This window comes from Protopterus annectens, chromosome 1.part0 (genome assembly GCF_019279795.1).
Source record: "Protopterus annectens isolate FY-2018-M chromosome 1.part0, PAN1.0, whole genome shotgun sequence".
Taxonomy (NCBI): domain Eukaryota; kingdom Metazoa; phylum Chordata; order Ceratodontiformes; family Protopteridae; genus Protopterus; species Protopterus annectens.
Genome location: NC_056725.1, coordinates 881,004,719 through 881,025,383, shown reverse-complemented (window position 1 = coordinate 881,025,383; position 20,665 = coordinate 881,004,719). Strand labels below are relative to the sequence as shown.

At 39.2% G+C, this 20,665-nt stretch overlaps 1 protein-coding gene across 2 annotated transcripts in view; it reads left to right on the top strand.

Annotated features, from left to right (window-relative positions):
• Positions 1–20,665, top strand: part of LOC122795591 (sialin-like) — a 711,524-nt gene that overhangs the window by 595,848 nt on the left and 95,011 nt on the right. For both annotated transcript variants that reach the window (XM_044063849.1, XM_044063858.1), the window contains one exon: positions 13,987–14,077. In XM_044063849.1, coding sequence (XP_043919784.1) covers positions 13,987–14,077 — 91 coding nt within the window. The remainder of the gene's footprint in view (positions 1–13,986; positions 14,078–20,665) is intronic.

The following is a 20,665-nucleotide window of genomic DNA, read 5'->3' as shown; positions in this document are numbered from 1 at the left end:
CATTCAGTCTACAAATGGAGGCTGAGAGAATCTAACCTTGGGCTATAGGATGAAGTGCATCATCAGCTTATAACCTTAACCCTGTACACTAAATAGACAGTCTTCACATATTGAGCACTTGACTTTAGTGAAATAATATTGTTTGGAAAGTGCTATCAGGGCAAATTTAATCAGTCATTTTGCTTGGATTAAAATTCCTGCCATAATGGGTAAGCAGAAAATGAAAATTAAAAATGATAATAAAAACAATAACCTTCCTGTCTGACTGTATTCTGCAAGAAGGACGATGCATTGTACCATTGTTATGGATTGTTATACATTTTTCTCAGAGACAAGGTCATATTCTAGAAAAGTTATAAAAAGGTTTATTATTGTGAGACCCAGCCAATGATTAACTGAATGCCCATATCTAAAGTATAATATGCTGATCACTTATACTTTAAGCAATTAAGAAACGCTACCAAAAAAGACATTTTGTTAGACAAAAAAAACTACTATTCCAAACTTCAACAATCACACTCTAACAACCCTCAAAAGTTTTGGTCAGGCATTAATAAACTTCTCAAACCAGGGCAGGCTAGAACTCCAGCCCCAAACTCTATTCCCCATGATAGTCCTTTGCAAATAGCCAATACCTTTAACAACTACTTCACTGAAGCTATTCAAACTTTAACAAAAACATTAACACCCACCACCCTCCCTCCTTTACAAAATACAAACAGTTCAATTCCCTTCTTACATTTACAACCTGCTCCAACTTCCTTTATCTGTAAACTCCTTCAGAAACTCAAACCTTGTACTCCCTCTGCTGATAACCTCCCAGCAGAATACCTTCAAGTAGCTGCCAAAGCCTTAGCTTATCCAATATCCATCCTTATAAACAGAACAATCACAGAAGGTACCATCCCTTCCATATGGAAAGTATCCTATATAATCCCTTTGCATAAAGGAGGTAAATCCACTGACATTTACAACTACCGACCAATTGCTCTACTATCTCCATTAGCCAAAATAATGGAAAAATGTATCCACCATCAACTACTTCAACACCTGCTCCATAACAAATTACTTGCTAACTGTCAGCATGGCTTTAGACCCTTTCATAGCACCACTACTGCCCTACTAAGCTTTACTGACTGTATTAACAGGAATCGAAACAATAACTCTCTCTCATCTGCTCTATTTATAGACCTATCAAAAGCTTTTGATATGGTCAACCATAGCTTACTTATCAGTACTCTAAAAGCCCAATCTCTTGACCCACAAGATATTCTTTGGTTTAAATCCTATCTAGATAACAGACATCAAGCAGTGCTCTGGGACAATAATCTTTCCACACCCCTCCCTGTGAACACTGGAGTCCCTCAAGGCTCTATCCTAGGCCCTCTTCTTTTTTCTATTTTTATTAACAATCTCTACACTGTTGTTCCACAAGCCACTTGCATACAATACGCTGATGACTCTACTCTAATCTGTACTGCTAAGTCCTCATCCTCTCTCCAAACCCTTACTCAAACTGTATTTAACTCTGTTGAAAAGTGGTTTACTGATCAATGCCTCCTCCTCAACTCCAAATAAAACAAATTATTACTCTTCACTCCCACTCAAAAATCGCCACAGATCCACTTCACTATTAACTCCTATAATGGAACTTGTATTTCCCCTGATCCTACTGCACACCTTCTGGGCATAATCATTGATCATAACCTCAGCTTTGATGACCATATCAATAATACTATTCAAACTATCAATAAAAATCTAGGCTCTGTGTATAGAATCAAACCCTTCCTTACACAACTGGCTAGAACCACCATTGCCCAGGCTCATCTTACTTCTACCCTATTCTATGCTTCTGCCATTTATACCAATCTATCTAAGCACAATCTTACCAAGCTTGAAACTAGCTATAATAATATAGTCAGATTTGCCACTGGCTCTCCCTATAGAACCCACCAATGTCTCAACCTCAAACAACTCAAATGGTTAGAACTACAAAACCAACTACGATACAATCAACTTGTGATCACACAAGAAATTCTGTACCACCCTACTGACACTCCTATCCTCTCTAACCTGATCTCCCCATATAAAAATCTTACAACACTACACTCAGCTAGCAAGTTACTAATTGCCAACAATAAATCTAACAACAAAGCCGGTGACTCACTCTTTACCAATGTCGCGGGCAGAATCTGGAACAACCTTCCAAAAACACTAACCTCTCTCTCATCTACTCCACTCTTTAAGAAACACCTCAAAGATCACCTAAAAATACATTGGCTTTGTCCCTGCTCAATGCCTGACTAAACATTACTTATCCTCCTTTCACTTCCCCTTTTCCCCTGCCTCCTGGGCTACTGCCCCACCACACTTTTAATTATTACAAGCTAACTCTTTACTACCATTTATATTTTCCAGCCTACTCTCTTTCTCCCTCTTTGACTAAGTGAATGTCAATTTGTTTTTTCAAATATTGTATAAACTTGTGCTGATTGTACCAGAAAACTCATGGCTTGATTGCTGCTTAAACCTATACCATGACTCTGTAACTTGGATCACACAAATTACTTGTACTCTCTTTACAATCATTTTTTGCTTTATAATGTATTTTAAGCTTGTTTTTTTATTCTAACTATTGTATGGAGTAATCTTCTCATACTTGGAGCTTTTCTCCCCGGGCCTCTACTGAAAATGGATATGTATCCAGCTAGACTAGCCTGGTCAACAAATATAAAATAAAATAAAAATAAATAAAATAAATAATATGGTTTACTATCAAAATGTGGAATGGCAGTTATGCAAAACTGGGATAGTCGAATGTGTGTTTTCCAGTTTCCATAATTCTGATCCGGAAATGTTCGAATCCTCATTAATGAATGGTTGTGTGCATTCCCTAATATGGGATCGACACTCTGATAACAAATTGCACTACAGTGGGGATCAGGAAATTTACCCTTTTCCTCACTGTAGTGCAATCTTGGAGTTGAAATATATAATATGCAGGGGGTGTGGGCAGGGAGGCTTGCCCCCCTGCAAAAACATTACCGGTAGCACAGAATTTCGACATTGGAACCTCCGGTGTTCGAATGTTGATTCCATGATTACCATTTCCAACATTTTGATAATTCTGTATTACCAAATTCGGATAACAAATTCAATCAAAAAGTGAAAAATTGTTTTGATTTTCAACATTTTGATAGTAAACCATATAACATATATAATAAATCATTTAAATATTATTACTACCTCTTTTGCTTTATAAAGCACAAACTATTCCATTTTCTCCTCCAGCTAACAAGTTGTTTGTTTTTACAGAGTAAAAATGTCATATTCATAAGGAATAGTTAAAAGGAAAGGGTCTTCTATGGGCAAGTGATTCACCCTATGATACAGAGGATGTTTGGCTCTTTTGAATCTGCTTTACCCACTTATTTTCCAGTTATATGAAAACTATCCAGTCCTAATTACTTAGCCAGCTGGACTATTGCCAAAGGTGAGTTTTCTTCTTGAATGAGGCATTGGTTTTATTCTTTTGACCAGGGGAGGATGTTCTGATGCAGAAATTACTTTATTTCTTATCAGCATCCTTCCAAGCTTTGATCAGTATACTGAAATTCACAAAAAACTATTGAGGTGGGCATACTGTTGACACCAGGTGGGAATCTTAGAGGTTTTATCCTACTCGGGGGAACTCATTTTCCAATGCTAGGGGTACAAGCAGCCTTCTGTTCCAGAATAATTTTGGAGATCCTTAAGACTTGCCTGCATGCCACCAGGTTAAAGACCTTTTACTGGCATTTTATTATTGGGAAAGTCCGACTGGATAGAAACCCATTTTCAGTGGAGACCCGTGGAGAAATGCTCCAAATTATTACAAAACATTTTAAGAACAATAATTTTACAATCTTCAAAAATAAAATAAAAATATCTGCACTTTAAATAATTACAACAAATTAGACATAATATAAAAACATTGGTTAAGAATCGGTACACAAACATTTTGGACAGTTTCTAGAGAAATTAAAGGCAAGTTAGTCTAATACAAATAGGAATTCCAATATGAAGTGAGGGAAAACAGGCTTATGGTATATTTAGAGAGAAAGTCAAGGAAGAGAATTTGATAGAAGTAAGGAAGGAATTGAAGAAGGGAGAGTAAGGAGTTGTAAGGAATGAAAAGGTACTTGTTCACATTTAGGTATATAGTTTACCCTGGTTTTCAGCAAGAACAGAGCCAGACTTTAGATAAGAAGTCTTTAAGAGTGGTTTTGAAAATGGGAGGGAGGTTATTGACCTGATGGATATGGGTAAGGAGTTCCAGGCCTAAGCAACCTTGCATGAGTACAGGCAATGATCAGTAGCTTTGCTAGGTTTGTAGAAAGACAGGAGACCGACTGGGAACATACCTGTGTAGATTGTTTTTTAGTGTTGGGCAGGCAGATGGATGCTAGATAATTTTATAGACAGTAAGAAACTGCGTATATGTTAGTTGATAAGGCAGTTCTAACGAATTTAGGCTTTTTAGTGCTATACGGTGGTGGGTTCTGAAAAGAGTATTCGCTGCAAATTTAGCAACTTTGTTATAGCATTGTTCAAATTTTAATTTTTGCGAAGCCTGGAGGTTAGAGAGGATGAGCGCATCATAAAGAAGTGTTAGAAGGAGATAAGTTCTGGCAAATAAGAAAGGTTTGGCTCTGTAAAGCATCCCTATTTTTTGATGAGGTTTTCTTATGCAATTTTGTATACGGAGGTCGAATGTAAGATTATTATCCACTATCACTCCTAAAAAATTTGGTGAGAAGTGACTTCAGCGGTTGTATTGTCAAGAAAGAGGACTTTAAATTTTGTTTTTCTCATGAAAGAGGGATTTGGGGGGAAATATAGTAGTTTGGTTCATAAGTTCATAGGTTTATAGGTGTGTACTAGGCTAATGGCCCTGGGGCCTTTACAAGCCTAGCCATAGGATTATCCTGGCATAGTGCCACCTGACCTTAGTTCCTAGTGCCTCTGTCGAGTAGAGCCACTGGAGTTATCCCTGGGGTGAATTTTCTGTTTTCCATCTACTCATCAAGATTTCTCTTGAAGAGAGTCATCAAGGTGCTCTCCTTGACATGTATGAGATATCTGTTCCAATGACCTCTTTCTTCCTTGATGCAAAACCCTTAATAATTCCCAAAGGGGATGACGACACATTTTTTGGCATTGAGCTTAAAGCCATGGTTCTGACACCAGTCGTTGGTCTCAGTGAGGCCATTCTGTAGGATGCCAACATTACTTGGGGAGTTAATAATAGCTCCCAACTTGCAATTGTCTGTGAAATTTGTCAGCCAGAGTCCCTTCGTGTTGGCCAGGACTTCAGAGAAGTAGATACTAAACAAGAGAGGACTCAAGACCAAACCCTGTGGGACTCCACTTGTGACTAGTCAGCAGTCTGACTTGGAGTCAGCTACTTTCACACTGTGTGTTCTACCTGTGATTCAGTTTGCAACTCACCTAGTGATATAGGGGTTGATGCCTAGCTTAGTGAGTTTTTCTATGATTTCTGACTGGGGAATGGTGTCAAAAGGCTTGGCCAGATCAAGGTAGGCTGTGTGAACCACTTTGCCTTCATCCACAGCTCTGGCGACTGACTCAAAAAAGTCGACCAAGTTGAGCAGGCATGATCTACCCTTTGCAAAACCAAACTGTGTGGGATCCAGAGTTTGGAGATTCCCTATATCCTTGTTTATTAGGTCCATGATGATACGTTCCATAGCTTTGCATATCAGGCTAGTCAGGCTAATGGGGTGATAGTTCCCAGGGTCTGTAGTCACTCCTCCTTTGTGGAGAGGCATGACTGTAGCAGTACGCCATTCAGTAGGGACAAAGCCTGAGGTGAGGCTGTGATTGAACAGGGCACACAGGTGAGATGCCAGTTCACTCTGTAGTTCATGTAGAATGCAGCCAGGGATATTGTCAAGTCCGATAGAAGTTGGACTTTTTTGAGTTGAGCTTGAGTTGTAAGTTACGATGACATGTTTCCCACGCTCAGGTCAAAGTAAACTGAGAGCAATCACTTTATAGCCAGTACAAAGCAATTGACAAAGAGATGCCAAATTAAAATAGTTTTGCTGTAATTTCTTGAGGCTAAATAACTGGCATATGCAGTGTACTATACAGGTCAAGAAAATGTGGACAGTGGCCACCTTAGTAAGAGGTCCTTTGAGTGCATGGACTATTTCACAGACTTTCAATCACAGAGAAGGCATGTATTTAACTGATTAAGTTAATATGCAGTAAGGTTCTTCATGATAAATGTGCTTAAATTATACAATGAAAAATTCTCAGTAAACTTGTAGGTGTAGGGCCTTATGGCAGAGCTCCTATAGTATTGAGGTCAGACCACAGGCTCTGCTCTTTGAAGGAAGATAGTGACTTTACTTAAGTAAAAGGCAACTCCCTAACTAACCCTTTCAGATTCCTAGTAGTCCCAGGCTATTTATTCAAAATAGTACATGGATTCTGTTGGGATTATATGCTGCTTTAGTAGAATCTGTTGTTGCAGCCTTTGAGTTTCTCCCTCTCTTTCATACCTGTGCATACATGCTCACAGTTGAACTCACAAGTGATTACAAACAACAGACAGTGTGCATGCCTGGTCACTAGATCATCTTTATAAAGATACATCTTGAATTGAGGTGCTTTTGCAAATACTTCAGTGTCCCAAGCTGGCTAGTTAGGATCCATCCATAAACGTCCCCTCTATACTAGTGGCATGCCAGTTGCAGAAGGGTATGTGATTACACATAATCTGGCCTTCTGAGATGCTACAAGCTTTCAGACAATCACTTATCTTGCTTATTTCAATGTTTTGGTCTGGGTAGGTGGCCTTGACTCCGCAGGCATTTTTGGGGGGCTGCAGAATAGAAGCATATGGGACAGATATGAGCTTGGGCTCCTTCAAGCTATCAGGTATCTGGCAACAAAAGCAAAAATACACAGCTAGAGATGTGTCTTCTTTCCAATCAATCTTGAATTCAATGACATTCAGAAAAGTATGTAAGCAATGGACTCTTTTTTGAACAGGAAAGAAAAAAGAAAAAAAAAACTGGATGGGAAGTTCTGTATTCTGCCTTCCCAAAGGTTCTGTTTCCCTAGGCTGTTGGAGCTAGAGTTTTGGACATGGTTCACATCTATGTGCTGCAGGAGTGTTTTTTCTCCCTCTGTGCCATCTGCCACTGCTGGATGATTTCATTGGAAGAAAACTTGGTTTTGTACTATGACATGATATAACATTCACAAGGTTCTTGGAAGTTTTGTTCATTTCACAATAGTTCTAAACTGGAGATAGTTAACACAGTTGTGCATTGACCTGAGTCTTAGAGGAGCTAAAATCCTGTAGGGCCCTTCTGTTTCTTGTCCCTGCTCCTCCATAAACCTGTCAGGGTCTAACAGATCTTTTTAAGCATCCATCTGTAGACACCAATGTTAGCCGCATATGGTGTGCTAAGCTGCTTCCTGGACTAGTACTCCAGTCAGTGATAGAGATTCTGTCATAAAGGTCTGTATGCCAATTCAGCTGTACAAGCGGTTAGATACACATGGCTAACAAAGTCTTTAAGTGAACAGAGGACTTCAGCAAGAGAGTGTGGAATGAAACCCCAAAGGCACAGTTCGATCTTTGCTTAAATAACTTGGTTGGGAAGTGTATTATCAATTGCGGTCACAATATGCTTGATGCAGATTCCACTCTGGCTGCTCTATAGATCAAATGTGTGAGAATTCAAATGTTAGAATGCCAATGAGTAGTCCTCAATATCCCTGTAATAATGAATATTTGTGAGGAGCCCAGTGGGAGGACGAGTATAATGGTTAAGGTGTTTACCTCACAAACAGATGTTACAGGGGTTGATTCTCACATTTGAGAGATGTTGGCTAGGATTAAAATGGCCGTCATGGGTGGCTAACCTATGAAACATTGTGAATCTTGTTCATTTTCTTTTTCCTACAAGCATATTCACATACTCTACAACTGGGCAAACAATTAATTGTTGACAACATGTTACTTGACCAGATTTCACTTGACTGTTTATTAGTGATATGTTGCATTCACAGTTCTTCCCTTTCAGTTGCTGATATCACTAAAGAATACTTTGTTGTTGCTTTCAGCCTGTGAGACCAAGGAGAATTCATAGCGATATATTCTGAATCAAATATAATTATGTTCTAGTTCAGTTAGGGAAAGATATACTTGAACCTCTGGCATTTCTGTTTAACCTGAATTTAGCAAGCAAGTCAACAACAACAGACAGGAAACAGGCAAATGTGGCAAGTTTTCAGGGAAAAGGTAGATAAAGATCATTAAAAGTATGGGCACATTAGTCTACTGTACAGAATATCCTATGTAATGGAGATATGTTTTTTGAACTTGTTAACAGTCGGCCTGTGGAATAAAGGCTCATGTGAACTCCTTTAATGTGATTCAAGCAAAGCAAGGCCGTGTCTGACTACGCTTCATTTCTTTTGGGGCAGTCTGTTAATGTGTAAAGACCTAGACAGTAACCATTAAACTAATATGATATTCTTGTGCTTCAGCAAAACTTTCACTTTTGAGATGCATCCAACGCCTAGAGTGACCCCATGGACAGACATTGCTACTCACAGAGTTTTCAAGACAAAGGAAGGAAAAGAAAGTAGCTTGGCAGGTCTTTCTTGTGTCTCATATATGCATGCACTTACACCTATTGGCAATTTAGAGGGTCCCTGATCCTGCTTATTGCATGCCTTCAGAATGTGGGAGAAAACCAGAGCACCCAGAAAAAAACATGTGAACACAGGGAGGACATGCAGACTCCACACAGGGCAGTCCAGCATAGAAGAGAACGAGAGAACCTCTTGCTGTTAGGCAATATTGCTACCTGTTGTGCCACTTATCTGTAAATTTAAAAAGTACATTTTTTATTTCTGTCTAAAGCAGTGGAAAAAATGACTGGCCAGCTTGGTTTAATATGGAAGGGTCAGAACAGAAATAATGTTTACTGTGATCCTCCTGCTTGTCTTATACCCTGGGGGGCATATACAAGTTAACCCCTCTAGCAAGATCATTGGAAACAATTAGCATATGATAGATTTCTTTGGACAGGTAAATGAGGAAGGAATGCAAAGGACAGACTAAAGGTCATTAAAGGAAATGGGGAGGGGATATGCCTGACTTTAGAGGGTATCTTACAGTCTTCCAGAATTTTTACGTACCAGAGGCTGGAAGGAAGGAATGGCCATATAAAAGAGGGACATTGCATGATCACAGACTGCTGCCAAAACATATTTAATAAATGTTAAATAAATAAATACATGAAAGAAATCTGGCTATATGTGTCTGGAAAAAAATCCTTTTCTATGACCAGTGGACAATGGGATACAACACTCAGTGAAAGTAATATGCATACTGATTTTGGATAAGAATTACGGATAGACTATATGTATCTAAATAGTCTTATCTTTTAGGTACATGCAGTACATATTTTTGATTATGTTGATAGTACAGAGAATACATTTTAAATTGTGTCATGTCATTGTGAATATCTGCATTGGTGTAATTATTTCTCATCTCTGGCTTGGGTCATGGCTGAAAAGTATCCTTGAATGAATGCACTTATCTAACAAAGAAAGAATGGATAAATAGTATTATGTAGTTTCCTTTAATGGACAAAAGAAAGTACATGGCATCAACAGTGGACATTCTGCAGGACACTTTGTCAGTAAAAGTTTAGAACTTACAATGACATATGTGGAGAAAATCTGCTTAATGGGGGCATTGTTAATCTCCCACAATTACTGGGTGACATACCTCTTAACTGTGCAACTTTTTGCAAAATATCCACATTTTTTCCTCATGTTTTTGGACTGCTTTTCATAAAATGTTGGTCTGCTGGCTAATCCTTGAGGATAGAGGTCATTGCATAATGACAGACATTTGAATTTCAGACGTTGCATCCTTCAGAAAATGCATGCTGATCTAAAACATGCTATTCTAATTACTTTCTAAGTTTGTAAGAACAATATTTAAAACATGTCTAGGATGTTGGGCTTTTGTTCTCTCCATTATTTTTGGCTTTGCCCAGAGATCTGCTAAGAGGTTGAGAGGTATGTTGGATGATATGGCTGAACTTCTTGATGGCCTCCTTGGCCATAAGTTTAGTAAGAACCTATGACTCTATGAAATTATGAAAGTATAGAGGGGCATTATTATCCCAAAGTAGAGAATGCAATATTATAGTCACCCTACAGGAAGTTATTTCAAGCAAAATAGGAGTACAGACAAATGTAACTAGACTGACTCCAGGGATAAATTATAAGAATAGATTCAGGCTATTAAATCTTTCCTTTTTTATTTTAAATACTTAGATAAGATGTACTATGTTGCACACTTCTATGGATATTAATATTTGTTTGACAGTCATAGTTTGCAAAAATATATTGACAGAAAATGAGTTAAGGGGATGGCAGTGTATGTTGCTTAAGGCTCATTATAAGACGGTTCTCAGATTACAGTGATTTTCCAGCAGAGTTATCAGAGTATGCAATTTATAGAATTCTTTGACAGACATTATAAATGACCTAGTATTCCCTGATTTTTTAAACAGATAGAGTTGAAATACTTAGGAGAATATTATAGACATAAACATTGGTACAGCAATTCTTGACCAATAATGCAGGAAAAGTACTTTGTTAGCATAAATGATCAGATAGCCAGAGAAACGGAACAGAAGAGCGTAAATGCCATGAATAAAAAAAAATTGATCAGTTTGAGTCTCCTCTGAAGAGACAGCGGAGTGGCGCACTTATCTATGATGGAGATGGTGGAACTGCGTAGACACTCAGAAGAAGATACTGGCTTAGTAAGAGTATCACATAAGGACTGAAATCAAGATACTCGAAATGTAAAGAGTAACATTAGCTACAGTAATTACAGTACAATGCAAAAAAAAAACAATTCTAAATCATGTGCATGAGGTTCAGTGTATAATATGGAAGGATGTTGGCAGTCTACGAATAGCAGTGATACCTCATTTTGTTTATCCATATTTTATTTTTATAGCCTCCATCTTCATAGTATTCAGAGCAACTGATATAACTAACCAAAAACCCTCAGGTTAGACAGAAACAGATATGTGTACCTAGAGAGCATTTATCTAGTTAAAAATACTAAAATGACTTCTAATGATTTGTAGGTGGCAAGGGAATAAGAAAAGGCATGGAAGGACTTTGTAAATGATGAGTACAGTCAATATAAGCTATAGCCAAAAGGAGAGGTGCTGTCACCATGGTACCACTCCCCAATATATCTTCATATGAAATGTTCTGTCAGTTTTGGCGATGATATCTCAAATACACATTCAGAATGCCAATGCCAGTGAGTAATAAAACTGCAAAGTGGCAGTGTTGTGATTGCAGTGACAGTCTGGTGAAGTATGACAGACAAACCTCATTACATGCAATGGAACTGCAAACAGCTTTTAAAAGATCATCAGTGCTTGCCAAGAAACGTGTGTCTGGAGTTCGGGAGGGCATTAGAGATGTTCTATACAGAAGACATGGAAGTGGCTTTAACCTGTTGCAATGAAGGCTGCAAGTGTGAAATACAACATATATGGTACTCAAAAATGTGCATGCAAAGAAGATAGATTAGATTCCTTTTTATGACACTGGCATCCCGTGTCAGAAATAAACACGGCTATAAGAAGACCATTTGGGAGGGAATTTTTTTTTCCAAACACCTCCATTGAATTATTACTTGTGACACAGGCAAATTTACATTCATATAAAAGTAATGAGATTATAATTAACATAACAAATACATTTTACCTCACATATATAACTATATATCATATAACCTAAGCAACATTATCTAAATTATTCAATTCCTGCCTTTTTTAAACAAGAAATATCTTTATTAAACCATCACTTTCTACATAGGTAATCATACATTTTTACAAATGAAAACAAACCACACCGACACAATCCTAGTTACAAACATTTTACATCACAAACTATACTGACACACCCCAGTTGCAAACATTATACATCACTTATAATCTACCAAATCGTTTTCACTCAAACATTACATAGCTCATTTAAATCCTGCCACCTTTTAAACCTCATTCCTCCCTTGTATGTATTGTTCTCGCAATTCCAATTTTTTTCTTATTTATTTTGCTCCTACCCTTTTCTAAAGATCTCAATTCCAGTTGTTTTATCGCTGTTACCATATTCACTACTTCTACTATAGCTGGTTTAGATTTTGATTTCCATTTTCTAGTAATTGCTTTTCTGGCAGCCACCATTATTAGACACAGCAAGGCCTTACCATGCCTAATCAATTCCGATTCTGTATCATAGCACAGAAAAATTATCTCCCTCATCAGACCAATCTGCCCACGCAACATTTGGTTGGGAATGTTGAGATGCTTGGGGTGTTTGCATTTCCCAGAGTGAAAAATACTGGAATAGTGCTTATATCATCACTGAGTCTATGCCTACTAGTCTCCATTGAAATCAGAAATGCCACTGGCAGCATTACTTTAGGTTATCTCAGGCATGTGCAGAGGTGTATTACTACTTATCAAAATTAGATTTATCAAAAACTAAATTACCACATTCTGTTTAACAAATATTTTGGTTACTAAAAGTTGTCTGAATCGGGGAATGTGTACTCTCCTGCTAAATGTGGGAATTCCACTCTCCCATTAAAAATACATATTTCAAATGTAATTTAACCTAATTTTAAGGGTAATTTAGGAAATTCACCCCGGGGATCAAGTCACTCGCCCTGCTAGACAGGGGTCCAGGGAAGTAAATATTGTGGGAACAATCCAGGGAATTGTTATGGCTAGGCTTGTATAGGCCCTAGGGCCGATAGCCTAATACCAACCTATGAACCTATGAACCTCAGGGTAGGCTGTACTTCATTGAATGTCATATTCTTTTTTTCTTTGAAATGTGGCATTGAGAATATAGGAAATTCTGTTTTGCTGAATTTCATTCTGCAATGTCCTTTTCTTACCTAAGAAGAAACACAGATATATTTAATGGGATGACAGCCTGTGTTAAATGCATGCATACACACAAAAAAAAATTGAGCAAACTAGATGACTTTAAATGTCCTTTCTACAACTATAGAGGTTATGTTACATATGAATGGACATGATAAAGAATGTAAATCAGTAAACGTCAGTATTTCAGATTCCGAAATAGAAAAAAGTAAAGAAACAATATATCTGTTGGTCAATGAAATTATCTAAGTACCCAGACATTTAAAGTAAGGAATAACTTGCTATTCTAGCTTCGTAGAGTAAAGCACAAGATGAGATATTGATAATCAAGTGGTACTTGGTGGAAACAGTGATTTTATTTGTTAGGCCAGCTTCAATCCCATAGAGGGATAAAGCCCTGGTGATGACACTGGCTATCTATGTTTGATTAGTGGCTTGGTTGCCAGCTGGAGATCGTGTGGAGGAGGACAGGAATTAAGAAGCTTACCTCTTTTTTTTTTTTTTGAAGAGGGGAGGGTGTGAGCTTGGGAGCACACTGTCCAGTGTAGAGTCCCTGGTGAACATTAGAGATCATATGGAGGTACTTGCTCAACAGGGTGGGCATGCACAATTTACCATGTCAAGCAGAGTTTTACAATATCTTGCAAAAGCCCATTATATGTCATCCTCTTGGATGGTAATGAGCATGTTTAGAGAGTCAGGGCTTAAAGAGAAAACCCTGGTCATCCTGAGAGTGACAATGATGATGTCACTAACAGTATGCTGAACCCTTGCCCCAGGAAACAAATGGTGCATAGGGCTCTCATACAGAGGAAACAAATTGGTTAATAGAGCAGGAAAACCAAAGCATCTTTTCTTATAGCTCAGAAAAATGTATGGTACTGTAGTATGCTGTTTAAAATCAGTAGTAAACATAAATGAATTTCACATGGTTAATCTTGTTTGCAATCTGTTTTAGATATGCTGGAATTCTTCTTGGAATCACCAATGGATTGGGTACTATTCCTGGAATGGTTGGACCAGTGATTGCCAAGGCTCTGACACACCATGTAAGTGCATAGTATCCCAAAATACTTTTTGAGATAATATGTCTGTATGCATTGTACTTTATCATATATATTTGGTAATCAGGCAATGGTGGCTAGGGACTAGTGCCTTTTTTCATTTGCAGTGTCCAATAATTCAGTAGTTCTTAAGTGTTTTGCTAAGGCTACACATTACGGCAATGAAGTCTCTTTGGAAATTAAAACTAGATCTTCTGTGAAGTATTGAGGGTCGGGCTTCTATAACAAATGACTCCTTTTCATCTACATGTATGGACACTGGAGGAGCTGACTGGGAAAGGGTGTGCACAAGCAGCTTTACTGCTGGAGCAATATCTGCTGCTCAGTCACTTTGCTTCACTCTACTAATAATCTTTTATTTTTCTTATCTTTCTTGTTACCAGCTCTGTCTTTCATCAGGAATGGCAGAGGCCAGCTCTTACAAACTTTGGAGAACCATCTGAATTCATCAGGATGGTAGCTTTCCTTCTCAAGACACTTCATACATTTTTTCAGCACTTCAGTCACAGACATATTCACTCAACACAGTTTTATTCAGACTTTCTAGGTTTCCTGTTTAACACAGGCTTGCATAGACAGTTACTTGCACACAAAGTAGGATCACCTCCCTTCACCTTAACAACAGCTATTCCTTTGCTTTTTATGGCACAATGTAGCCATACTTTAACCCATAATTTGAAAGTACTGATAAACTCTATCCAGTATACATTTTAACTGTGGAAGCTTGGAAATATTGATTAGAATGCTTTCTCACATATATCACTTAGGCCCTGAACTTGTCTGATTGAAGACTGTTGGAACAGGGCTCAGTTCTGATGTTTTTTTTACTGGTTAATTGGGTAATTTGGTTAAATCAGTTTACTTGTTTTCTTTTGTTATATATAAAAAAATTGCATTTTATCTGCTTCTACTGTAATTGTGTTTCTTCCTACTTTATTTCCTTATTTTGCTTTTGCCTCTTCTTAAAAGTACTCAGTTGTGCTTATTCTGCTGCATTTATTACTGCATGGTAATATTCTGATTAAATTGTAACTGTTATTCTAAATCTTTTAGTTAAAGCACTTGGGCTTCAGACCAATTGTTTTACATTAAGAAGGTTTGTGGTCTGCACTGTTGTGACAGGACAGGTAGCTTTCATCCTTCTAAGCTGGGAATTGCTGATTGAAGGCTTAGTGTCGGTTATTCTAAAAGTGTATTAGTTCTGGTTTAAGCACTTGGGCTCCAGGCCAGTTATTTTACATTAAGAAAGTTTGTGGTCTGCACTCTTGTGGGAGGAGAGGCTAGATTCTGCCCTTCTGACCTGGGAATTTCTGGTTAAAGGCTTACTGTGCCTGCTTATTTGAACTGTTTTTCTGATATTGGTGAGCCTTGTCTGCTGTAGCATAGACTAGATTCAGGCCTGCTGAATCTAGCTTGCTGAATCTAGCTTTGTTTGTATAACTTGAGCACTATTCCAGGCCATCTTTTTTTGGAGAAGGTTCCCCTGCAGCCTAGTGGCAGGATTGTGTGGTTAGGCACACTGATGTCCCACTAACTAGGCTGGACAAGGTGAAGGTTACAGTTAGCTGCCTGTTGGGTGCCAGGACCCACCACATAACACAAGCACTCAGGTCACTCCTGAACAAGTACAAATACGACTCTGTCATTGTCCATGTTGGTGTGAATGACCTGAGATGTACCTCCCTTGGATACATGAAACAAGACATGGAAGAGCTCTCTGATCACGTAGCCCAGGCCGGTATGACCCTGACCCTGAGTAGCATCCTGCCTCACCAAGAATGATGCCACAGTATAAAGAAAAAATGATCAATTTCAACAACTGGCTAAGTTTCTGGGTGTCATTCAAAGGGGATTCAGTATCTGTCCACCTGGGATGACATGCTCAACAAGCCACGCTGCTTTGCAAGAGATGGCTTGCACCTGTCATCCTTAGGCTTCTGAATACTAGCCAAGGCTTTTGCCGCCCCCATAGTGCCTTTTTAGGTAAGGCTGAAAAGACAAACCCACCACTGTAAATAACACAAGTAACCAAAAACTGAGGGTAATGCTACTCAACGTCAGAAGTCTAAACTTCAAAATGCATGCACTCGAGGCACTCCTCAGTATGGAGAACATTGATATCTGTGCAGTAACAGAAACCTGGTTTAAGGATCCATTGAGCAACCCACCACTACCAGGCTATAACTCATACCCTACTTTTCGGCCACAGAACCTGGACCCAAACACAAAAGGCGGGGGTGTATCCATATTCATCAAGGATACCCAAACCCCAGGTTAGTGGCACAGCACAATACCTCAGAGGTCATCCATGTGCAACTAACAATGGGCAAAACTACAATTCAAATTGTAGCTTCCTACAGATACCCCACAATGACCCAGGACCTCCATTCCACGTTTCTGGAGACACTGAAAATATGAAGGTCCTACCAAACACCCTAATACTGGGTGATTTCAATTACCCAAACATTAACTGGGAGAACTACTCAAGTACTAACTTCCTTGCCCAATGCTTCCTAGAATTTATAAACTCGAACACTCTGGATCAACTGGTCAACACCCCCACCAGAGGTGACAACATATTGGACCTAGTCATCACCAACATGTCCAACCGGTGTTCTACACCGGAGGTCAACCCCTCGCTGGTTAGATCAGACCATAGACTAATCACTCTGGATATCCACATTCCACCCCACCCCCAATCATGGAAAACACCATGAAAAACTTTTCAAAAGCAAACTTCACATTACTTAAGACCAAGGTGGAAAGGTTCACAGCCCCCATGCTAAAGGACAATGCTGTCCAACCTGCTGAATCCTTTACAAAGGCACTCTATGAGCACCTGCAGGAATGCATGGATTGTGCTATCCCAAGCAAATCCAAGACTCACTCCTCCAAGAAAAGGAAACCAGTCTGGTGGACCCCTGCCATAAATAAGCTATACAATAGAATGAGGAAACTAGTACAGAAAAGAGTAAAATCCCAAGAAGGAAAGACATCCCTGATCAGTATCAGGAAGAAACTACAATCCCTCATAAAATCATCCAAGGCTAGCTTTGAAAGAAAAATTACCAAGGACTCCAAAGATAACCACAAAGTGTTCTTTAGCTATATCAAGAACCTAAGTGGAAACTCTCAGATCTGCTCTGAGTTAGTGCAGAATGGCACAAAATACACTAAACTGACCGATATTGCCAACATTCTGGCAGACAGGTTTAGTGCAAACTTCACCCCCCCCCACCCTCTAAAGGGCCCATAACCATACCAGAAGAATGTAGAGCCCCGGCAATCACTGACACACAGGTTAAAACAGCCCTATCCAAAGCCAAAAACACAGCTTCAATGGGACCGGATGGTGTCCCAGGCTGTGTCTTACACAAGCTCCAAAATTAACTAACCCCTCACCTAAACACACTGTTCAAACTCAGCCTCTCTACAGGCTATGTACCCATAGAGTGATGCACAGCTACAGTTATCCTGCTCCACAAAGGTGGAGCCACAATGGACCCCGGGAACTATCGCCCCATAAGCCTGACTAGCCTGGTCTGCAAGGCTATGGAGTGCATCATCATGGAACTCATTAACAGAGACATTGGGAACCTCCAAACATTGGACCCTACCCAGTTTGGCTTTGTTAAGGGCAGATCATGCCTCCTAAACCAGATGGACTTCTTTGAGACAGTTACCAAGGCTTTAGATGAGGGAAAGGAGGTCCACACAGCCTTCCTAGACCTTGCAAAGGCTTTTGACACCATTTCCCATTCTGGTATTATAGACAAGCTCACCAGCCTGAACATAAACCCCCTACATCACAAGATGGGTTGCCAATTGGCTCATGGATAGAACCCACATGGTGAGAGTTGCAGGCTCTAGGTCTGACTCTAAACCAGTTACAAGTGGCGTCCCCCAGGGCTCAGTCATGAGACCCCTCCTGTTCAGTATATACTTCTCAGAGGTACAGGCAAGCACAGGAGGACTATGGCTGACCAAGTTTGCAGACGACTGCAAACTGGGGGCCATAATTGACTCTCCAGCTGATACAGACATCCTCCAGAAGGGTCTCACTGAGACAGATACCTGGTGTCAAAATCATGGCCTCAAGCTAAATGCCAAAAAGTGCATAGTCATCCCCTTTGGAAAAAACAAAGTACCCGCGAACTACCACATATGTGGTAGTCCCCTAAATACAGAAAACGTAATAAGGGATCTGGGGGACAAGTAGATAGCAATCTTTCCTTTGATAATCATATTGCCAAGGTGGTTAGAAAATCCTTCTATGTGGCCCACCTAATCACAAAAGGGTTTGCATCTAGAACAAAAGAGGTTATTGTGCCCCTCTCCCCATCACTCATCAGACCCATCATATAGTACAACACCCCATTTGGGATGTACCTTACAAGACACCTGCAACAGCTGGAAAGACCACAGAAGTACCTCACCAAGAGGATTACTGGCATCAAACAGATGCCCTATGCAGCCCGACTGAAGAAACTCCAGCTGTACTCGGTTGCATACCGCTTGCTCAGAGGTGATCTGTGCCTGACATACAAGGCCATGTCCAACCCAGAATTGATGGACATGCTCCATCTAAAAAAAAAAACAAATCCCCAAGAGCCACATGCTCTAGGGATCTAAACCTCATCACAATGATAAATAGGACATGCTGGAGGGATAGATTCTTGTCCCAGAGACTCCCCATGCTTTGGAACAGGATTCCAATCTACATTAGGCAGAGCCCTCACTAACACTCTTCAAGAGAAACCTTGATGACTAGATGGGAAACAGAAAATTTACCCCGTGGATCACTGCAGTGGCTCTGCTGGACAGAGGCCAGGGAACTAATGGCTCTGCTGGACAGAGGCACAGGGAACTAATCTAAGGGGGTGGTGAAAGCCAACACATTCTGGCTCGGCTTATAGATGCCCACGGGCAGATAGCCTAGTACTTACCTATGAACCTATAATCAATTCTTGTTCCTTTGTATCAATTCACATGTTTGTTTTTTTTCTTATCATTTACCAGAAAAGTAAACATGATGACTCTTTGCTTTTATAATTTAAGTATAAAATATTAGCAGTTCCATTTTATTTTTAAAAATATATGTCTTATTGCTGCAACTCTGTTGGCATAGAGTGATAAAGCCCTAAATACAGCCCAGCCGACCTGTGGTCAGTTAGTGGCTTGTGACTAAAGAAGCAGCAGGGAATGATGGAAGTTGCCATTACAGGGAGAGAGTGGTGTCACAGGTGTTTGCTACATACAATGCACAGTTGAGATCAGACACTGTGAGATGAGGCATCTTCCGAAGACAGGATTTAGAAGGACCTCTGAGTAGCTGCTGTGGTGGCCTTGCAATACATCAGCATGCCCTCATTGCACACCAGCTCCTTAGGTGTACCAGACATTGTAGGAGAGGGGGGGAAAATGAGGGGTAGGTAGGTAGTAAAAATGAAGAAAATAAATGGCAGAATCACTCTTTGATCTCTACTAAAAAAGGGCTTTCTGGGCCCAGTCAGACTAACCTAGTTAACAAATGTAAAAATAAAAAATAATAAAATAAATAAAATAAAGGTTTAAAAAGGCACTTTCAGTGACTGCCAGTACCAGAAACTAATTTCACTGAAAGACACTTAATTGATACTAGACTTTGCACTTTTCCCACTATTATGTGGACATAGAGTTGGTATGTATAGGTCTGGGGGAGTGGGATATTCCCCTACATGGTGTGCATGTGGCTTACACCACTGAAAACATATACCTCGATGTTAACAGAACATAGTTTCAGTTATTTAATTTTAGCAGTACTGTCACTCACTGAAATTTCATTTAGTGAAATAATTATTTAATAATTATTTATAAATTATACTAATCATTATTATTATCATTATTATTAATTATTTTCATGTATTTATTAATGACCTCCACACCTCCACTCATCATGCTAGTTTAGTTCAGTATGCAGATGACTCAGCATTAATATGTGCGCCTCAACAATAAATAAGTTCCAAGACATTACCCCAGAAATCTTTCTCCTCTGTAGAATCCTGGCTCAAAGAATCAAACCTCCTACTCAACCCCAAGAAAACTCAGTTAATGCTTTTTACCTCAAAAAGTTGCCAAAATCAAAAACAATCTTTAACCATAGTCAGCAAATATTACTGCCATTGAAACTGTAACTCACAGTAAACGTCTAGGGATTATAATAGATTATCTCAAATATGACCAGCATATACTGCACACCATTAAATCTACACACCAGAAACTATGCTCCCTTTGTCCGATCAATAGATTCCTTACAGATACTGCAAGAAATACTCTAGCCACCACCTTGTTATTACTGACTTTCTTATACGCCGCTCCTATCCTAACAAACTTTAACAATACTCAAAGAAAGAAACTTGCCTGCTGCTACAATAAAATAGCTAATTTAAAGCAATTAAACTGGTTTGAACTACACAACTACCTAACAAATTCACAACTAACTACAGCATACAAACTTATTCATCATCCAGACAAATACCCTGCATTACATAACTTATTACTGACCTACTGTCCAGCAAGGGACCGCCACTCTAG